General features: G+C 59.7%; 1 protein-coding gene across 1 annotated transcript; it reads right to left on the bottom strand.

Moving 5' to 3' along the window:
- Nucleotides 1–2,854: 2,854 nt before the first annotated feature.
- LOC109118070 lies at nucleotides 2,855–6,893 on the bottom strand. The gene is made up of 5 exons (XM_019207470.1): nucleotides 6,868–6,893; nucleotides 4,536–5,025; nucleotides 4,113–4,196; nucleotides 3,564–3,622; nucleotides 2,855–3,240 (listed from the first exon to the last, which is right to left on the bottom strand). The coding sequence occupies exons 1-5, from the start codon at nucleotides 6,891–6,893 to the stop codon at nucleotides 2,925–2,927; spliced, it is 975 nt and encodes a 324-aa protein (XP_019063015.1). The 3' UTR covers nucleotides 2,855–2,924.
- Between the last annotated feature and the right edge of the window lie 507 nt (nucleotides 6,894–7,400).

The following is a 7,400-nucleotide window of genomic DNA, read 5'->3' as shown; positions in this document are numbered from 1 at the left end:
TGCAGGTGAGAGAACTGCGTCTGTCTCTGGCCACGAGGCTATGATAGAGTGGGACTGGAAACTAAAACCAGGTCTTTTCCTTGTTTGCTTTTAGGTTTTTAAGAGCACCATGCTCAGAACTGCTGGCCCATCGCCCTCCCCCCCACCCACCCGCGCCCTCCCTGCACCCAGCGCGGGCCGTCATGAGGACAGACTGCTGTCCCGTACTCCACACACACACACGCTAGTACCCAAACGCGGGGCAGCCCGACCCGAGGCTGGGACTATGGCCATCACTCTGCCCTCTTAGATCACACCTGCAGGTGAGCGAGGGGCCCAGCACTGTGGGTGCTGCAAGCTCCCCCGCCGCCAGCTGCCCTCCCTGCACCCAGCGCGGGCCGTCATGAGGACAGACTGCTGTCCCGTACTCCACACACACACACGCTAGTACCCAAACGCGGGGCAGCCCGACCCGAGGCTGGGACTATGGCCATCACTCTGCCCTCTTAGATCACACCTGCAGGTGAGCGAGGGGCCCAGCACTGTGGGTGCTGCAAGCTCCCCCGCCGCCAGCTCCCCACCCACACAGCCACACAGCTCAGTGGCTCAGGGCATTGGGGCGGGGCTGCAGCCCTGCCCACAAAACCGCAGAAGCCTGCAGGCCCCGGTGTCACCCCTGCCCTGGCAGGGGCCCTTGGAGAGAGGCCACTTGGGAGCTCCTCTCTCCCGGGAAGGGAAGGCGACCCCTGCCCTCTTCCTCCCCAAAAACAAAGTCCTTCCTTTGAGCTCTCAGACACAGGAGCCAAACACAGCCACACACAGCCCTAGGGGACCTGGGTCCTGGGGACAGGCCCCCGGGGACCCGGCCTGAGGACTGGCTTGGAAGCCTTCCCAGGTCTCAGAGGAGGAGGAAGGCCTGCTGCCTGCCACCCACAGCCCGGATCCTGTCATGGGACAGAGCTGGCCCCACTCAAGGGCAGAACAGGCAGACAGTGAGCTGTTTTCTGGGAAGGCCGCCAGTCCTTGTGCCCTCGGGCTTCCGGGCACAGAGGAGGGTGGCCAGCCGAGCGGCCACCACCGCCCTCAGTCCCCTCCAGAGCCAGGCTGGGTGGGCACACCCTGCTCCGGTCTCCGTGCCAGGGAACAGCAGCAGAAGGATCACAGATGCTCCTTTCCTCGCCCACTGCCTTGTGCAGGGAGGAAGCCGAGACCCAGGGCTCAGCACTGCAATGGCTGCACAGGAGAGCCAGCACTGCCAGGCTCCTGGCCCCTGCTGTGTGGGCGCCCTGGGCCTAAAACGCTGGGCTCTAATTCCTGGGTCATGTTGCTCTCTACTCGTGAGACACAGATGTCACACACAGCCTCAGTCTCCCCCTGGCCCTGCTTGTCGAGAAGCCTCAGCATGTAAGATGAGTGTGACACGAAGGGCACAGTGCTCATATGAGGGCTGCTGCTTTGGATGACAGGATTAGGAGGGAGGGGGAGAGGAGCTGCTGGACACAGATGTGGGCGGTCCTGGGCCCTGAGGGGCACACAGCCCACGCCGGGACAGAGCCCCGTGATGCACCTGAAGGAGCCTGGAGTGCCCTCCGTTTCCTCACTGGGTAGGACCAGCAGCTTCTTAGAGGACACCAGGGGAGCCATATTTCCAAGAAACTCAAAGCTGGGGCAGGGTGGTGACAGGGTGATAGCCGGGTCCAGGCAGCTGCTGTTGAGGGGACTCCTGAAGGATGGCGTGGAGAGGGACATTTACAGAAGGCGTCTCCCACACATTACCCCAGCTGGGTGTCACCAGAACCGGAAGTGCGATGCACTATGATAGCTCCGTTCCCACATCACCTGTTACCCCTGAAAAGTGTGTCTCTCTCCCCTCACTAGACAAATGGGGCCCTCAGAGGCACCACACGCACACTGCCATGAAGCATGTGGCCTTCAAAGTGCCAGGATCAACAAGCGCATGCATGAAAAGAACCCAGCCTGCAATGTGACCGGCCTGGCAGGGCTAGGTGGTCCCCGGCTGCCTCTCACGAGTTTGGTGTGAGTCATTCACCCTCCAAAACCCACCCTGCAGGCACCGGCATTCAGAGGGGAAGGAAGGTGTGGGGGTGGCTGCTGGTGACTCTCAGGGCCGGGACCCGTGGCTTCTGTACAGCCTCTGTCCATCAGCCAGAGCCCGGCCAGCAGATGGCCAGCTGCAGACCAGCTGTTGGTGTGAAGAAAACCAGCAACCAAGAGTCATGACGGTGGAAAGCCTGTCTTCAGCTTAAGAGGGGGCCCGGCCCAGACCCCCAGGAAAGCGCAGCTCCACGCAGGAGGGAGCTGGATCCCTTCAGGCAGATGAAGAGTGACAGGCCGGCTTAGGGTTTATCTTGTTTGTGTCGGTCCCGCCGTGGACAGGAGTGGGACTGGCCAGCTATGCTGCGGGTGGTCGGACGTCACCCGGGAATGAAGCAGAGGACAGAGAGGGACAGGGAGGAAGGCGTCCCGCACACCAGTCTCCTCCCACACGCTCTGCTCCACACCAAATGCGGGCTGTGTGCGCTGCCCCCACCGGCCTGCTCTTCCTGTTGTTTGCAGCTGGTTCCTGGGTCACCCTGGGGTCCCCCGGGATGCCTGCCCTGCCCGTGGGCACTGTGTCCTGACCCAGCATTACTTCTTTCTCTGCAGTGCCTGATGATTACACTTCCTGTGGGAGTTGGTCTTTGGACACGACGCATCTGAACTCCCCTCTCTCCCACCCTCATCCTCCTGCCTCTCCGTCCCCTCCCCGTCTGAGAAAGATCTACCTCCCTATTTCCTGTTACCTGCCTTTTATTTTGCTCTTGATTTATAATTTGGGTTTCTCATATAAGAGAAACCATGCACTATTTAAGCTCGCGTGTCTGACTTATTTCACTTAATCTTGTGGTCTCAGGGTGCATCCACTGACTCAAGTTTCTCCTTCTTCATGACAGAGTAGTGTCCCACCATGTGTAAATGCCACACTTTGTCCATTCTTCTGCTGATGGACACAGAGGCCACTTCCAAGATTTGGCTCTTATGAGTGGCGCTGCCGTAAACCCAGGCGGGCTTGGATCACTGCAGCATGGCGTCCTTAACTCTTTCAGGGAGATGCGTAGAAGGGGAACTGCTGGGTGGGACGGAACTTCCCCTTTGGGTTTTCTGAGGACTCTCCACGCTGCTTTCCGTGGTGGTTGCCGTTCACGTTCTCCTAACGGACGTCTTCCTGTTCTTTCACAGACATGTTTCATTTGGCTCCTCCTTAAATAAGGGGAACACGGACTCCCGTGGGGACACAGCCAGGGTGACGGTGACAGAGAGGATCACACTTTCTGTTGGGAACAGCCCGGTTGGCGGGGAGGGTGGCCATTCGCAGGGGTGCTGTTGAACCCGACCTTTGGAGGGACACAGGGCTCTCCCGGCCACCCGAGGCCACCCTGCTTGCTTTAGGGCACTTCCGGGCCCTGGCGAGCACACAGGGTTTCCCAGCGCACATGCTTCTCTCCCGCTCTCCTCTCCCCTCCTCTCCGCTTTTCCCATCCCCAGCTTCTGTCATCTTCTGCTTGGGGCAAAGTGTTTCTCACCTCTGCACACTGGGACCGACTCTAAGGGGACGGCCTGGAAATTTCTTGCAAGCAGGGGGCTGTTTAAAGAGAACAAATGCTGTGGATGTTTTACCCCAAGCGGCCTCCCTGAATTCCGGTTTATTACACCCAGGCAGCTTGTGCCAGACAGTCCATGAGTCAGGGGCTCCCAGGCCACTGGTAAGAGGTCATTTGGATTTAGCAGACGTTTTCTCAAGCGATCGCTGAGTGCTCTGTGCTGGGAGCCGCATGGCCACAGCAGGCCTCACATGGACAAGGCTCAAAGATGGCTATTCCGACCCGGTTGATCATCCAGGAGAAGCCGGTGTGAGAGGGTGCCGGGTACCAAAGGGCAGGCAAGGAGGCTGGGTTTTAGAGGCGAGCAGTGTGGGTCAGGACAGGGGGGTTGGCAGGGCACCAGCGGACAGGGCACCCCACACACACACCGAGGCTCAGGCTCCCAGAACCCCCCACTGCCCTCCTTGTCCTTGACCTGAACCCCAGAGTCTCCACCTTGACTGGAGCAATGAGACCGCACCAGAAACGTACCCCTGGTCGGACCCCAGGCAGCCATGGACACGGCCCTCGGACGCAGGAAGGCGCAGCGGATTGTGCCAGACTTTCGGTACTTTCCTTGGAGAAAATGTACCCGCTGGTCAGTCACCTGATCGACACACCTTTGGTCCCTCGGTATGTGAGCGGGCCTGGCCTCGCCTGACTGGGTGACAGGAACTAGGGCTGTCAGCACAGGGCTGGAGCCAGTCCAGGCTCTCCTCTCAGCCGTGCTCTCCCCTCCTGGGCCTGGTCCCCCATCTGTGCAAGGCGGGCATCGGTACCTGTTGTCTCTGACCTGTCCTCTCCAGGACACTCGAGCCCTCCCTGTCCCCGCAGCAGGCCTCTCCTGCAGCCACTCGTCCCTTTACACTGCAGGGAAGGCAGTGAAGGTCGGTCCCACTGCCTGCCGCTTCCTACCTGAGCTTGCAAGGCCCAAGCAAGGCTCTGGTAGTCGCCAGGAGGGGTTGATGTCAGCCACTGGGCAGAGCTTGCACCTCCTCTCCTCCCGCACCTCCTCTCCTCCCTGGGGCTTGCACAGCTTTTGGAACCTTCTGACTCAGCAGTATTTCCGCTGCCCGGGTCCCCACCACCTGCTGCACCCTGAGGCAGGTGCCCAAGGCTTGATGGGCTGCTGCAGTGGGGACTGAGGGCCAGGGAGGCAGGACAGCTGGGATTGTGGCTGGAGGACAGCAGAGAAAGGCAGGAAATAGTGACAGGAAAGAAGACACCTGGCCGGAGAAATAAGGGCTGGGGCCAAGAAAAATGGGCCGGCTCTGAAAGGGGTAGGGGGAGCGAGAGGCACCCTCCAGGCCCTCCTCTAGGACCCAGCTCCTCCCCAGCCACCCGAGGGGTCTGTTCCCAACCCCTTCTCCTCCATCCCTTGGAGCAGGGGAGGGGACCTGCCAGGCTTCAGCAGGACAGGGACAGGAAAAGCCAGGGCCTTGTACCCCCAGGGAGAGGCGGGCCTGCAGGGCACAGGGCACTGGCCCCGGGAAGCCCTTGGCCCCGGGCCTGGGGGGTTGGCGGCACCTCCTCCTGGCTCCGCCAACTCCCTTGGAAGCAGACCTCTGCTACTCACTTCTTTCCTTCAGTTGGCAGATGACGAGTCAGCACTGTTGGCTCCAATCCCTTTTTTTTTTTTTTTCTAACCTTTTCTCTCCATTTTTTTCCCTACTGCTTAAAAAAATTAAAGCTTTTGCAAGCAAAGGTATGGGTCTCTGAATTTTCCGCCACTTCTTTTGGAAAATAAGGGTGCCCACAGTACACCGTGATGGCCCCTGTGTCTACACAGACGCTCAGTTCTACACCACACTTCACGGTGTGGGAAAGTCTCTGCCAAACCCCAGGCTACAGACAGGGCAAGTGGCATCACACAGATGGTCACGTAGGAACCCAGGGGGCCCAGAACCCAGGCACCCGGATTCTATCAAAGAAGCCCTGGGAGCAGGTGTCTTGGGGCCCCTCACACCCGTCTCCCTGCATCCCAACTCCCCCTTGGCCCTGGGTGGCTCCCAGAAGCCTCATGGGGCACAGAGAGGGGAATTTCCTGGGCCTCTAGTGGCTACTGGGGTCATGTGTCAGGGTTAGGGTGCCGTGGAAGTCAGGTGAGACTTCAGCTGAGGAGAAACAACAGCTGTAGCCCCAGGACCGGAAATCCCAGAGCCCAGGAAGCCTCAGCCGGCATCACATCACTCAGGGAGCAAGCAGGGTTCTCTCGGGTAGGCCGCTGGGGCAACGCCTCAAGATAATGAGAGCACCCTCAACCCCACAGCAAAGCCATAAAGCCGGGAGCTGGCTGTTCTCGCTCGCAGCCCCACCTCATCGGGGGCAGGCTGTGTGGGAGTAAGGAGGTGCAACAGTAGACAGATGTCCACAGAGATGTCACCCTGGGTTGCCTGAGCCCCCGCTCCCCACCCCAGACTGAGCTCAGCCGTCTTCATCCTCTGCTTCCAGGGGGAGGCACCAAGCAGGTCACTCTCTGTGGAGCCAGGGGGTGCTGAGAGACCCTATCTGCAGCAAATACCCAAGCCCCAGAGCTGGAGAGGACTCCCCAGACAGCCTCAGACCTCTTACCCTACAGCAGGGACAGCTGAGGCCCTGGACGCGACCAGCGACACGTCGATCACCAGAGAAGAGTGAGGGACCCTGTCAGGTGGGCCTGGAGCAGCGAGCGGGGAGCCCTGGAGGTGGCCCCATCGGTGGAGCAGGAGGATGCAGCACGAGGCCCAGCCCCCAGCACCTCCCTCAGTGTCCCTGCCCCCAGGGTTCAAGCTGTGCCCTCCCCTGTGTGACCGAGGCTGAGGACATAGGCTCGGAGAAACGCAGGTAGCTTTGACTGCCCCCAGAATTTTCCAAAAACCAGTCCCCTTGAGCATTTTTGTTTTGATTTGGTTTAGTTTGTTTTTTTTAAGGCAGGGTCTCGCTAAGTAGCCCAGGCCGGCCTCAAACGTTCGGTGATCCTCTGGCCTCAGCCTCCAGTGCAGACGTTACAGGCATGTGCTGCCCATCAGGCATTTCTTAAAATTTAAATTTCTTAAAAGCTCTAAATTATGAACAAGGGGAGCACAGTGGAGGCATGGTTTTCAATTTCACAGGTAGCAGCATTCCCTGGAAAGGTCATAAAAATGAAGATGGCAGCCCCCATTGGCTTCTGGAGGACCAGGTGAAGGTGTGGCCGCCTGCAATACAACAGCCCTGCCGTAACTCCGGGGTGGACCAGGCCTGGATGCCACATGCAGAGACTCACTACCTCCCCTCGGCAACGCTGTGCGGCATCCGGGGCCCTGCCGGCCAGCTCCACAGACCGAGGGCACAGAACGGCCGGAGGTGGACACCCGGGAGCTGTGATGCTCCAGGCCCCAGGGCGCAGTTGGGTTTCCAGTGGGAGTCAGCCCAGAGGGCAGGGTCAGAGCCAAGGGGTCAGAGAGATGGGGTTCTCGCCTTCCCAGCCACAGCCCAGGGGCCGGGGGGATTCTCCAGCGAGGCAGGCGCCAGGTAGCTGCACTCATAAGGGAGACGTGGAAATAGGACATCAGGTTCCTTTCTTTCCAGAAAATTCGATTCAATCAGAGTGAAACAAACAGGGGCAGACTGCATTTCCTTCACACAGCCATTTCTGGGTGCTAAGTGCTGTGTGGATTTCAAAAGTCCTATGAGTGGGTAGATGTTTCTGCAGCAGCCAGGACACAGTCCTGGGCAAAGGGGTGGATGGGGACCGTCACCATCTCTAGCAGCCCTTATGTGGCCGTCCGTCCCTCCCGCCCTGTGTCATCACGGATCCTA

This window comes from Fukomys damarensis, unplaced genomic scaffold (assembly GCF_012274545.1).
Source record: "Fukomys damarensis isolate Sample0158 unplaced genomic scaffold, DMR_v1.0_HiC HiC_scaffold_12, whole genome shotgun sequence".
Lineage (NCBI taxonomy): Eukaryota > Metazoa > Chordata > Mammalia > Rodentia > Bathyergidae > Fukomys > Fukomys damarensis.
This window is presented reverse-complemented; position numbering and strand designations above follow the sequence as displayed.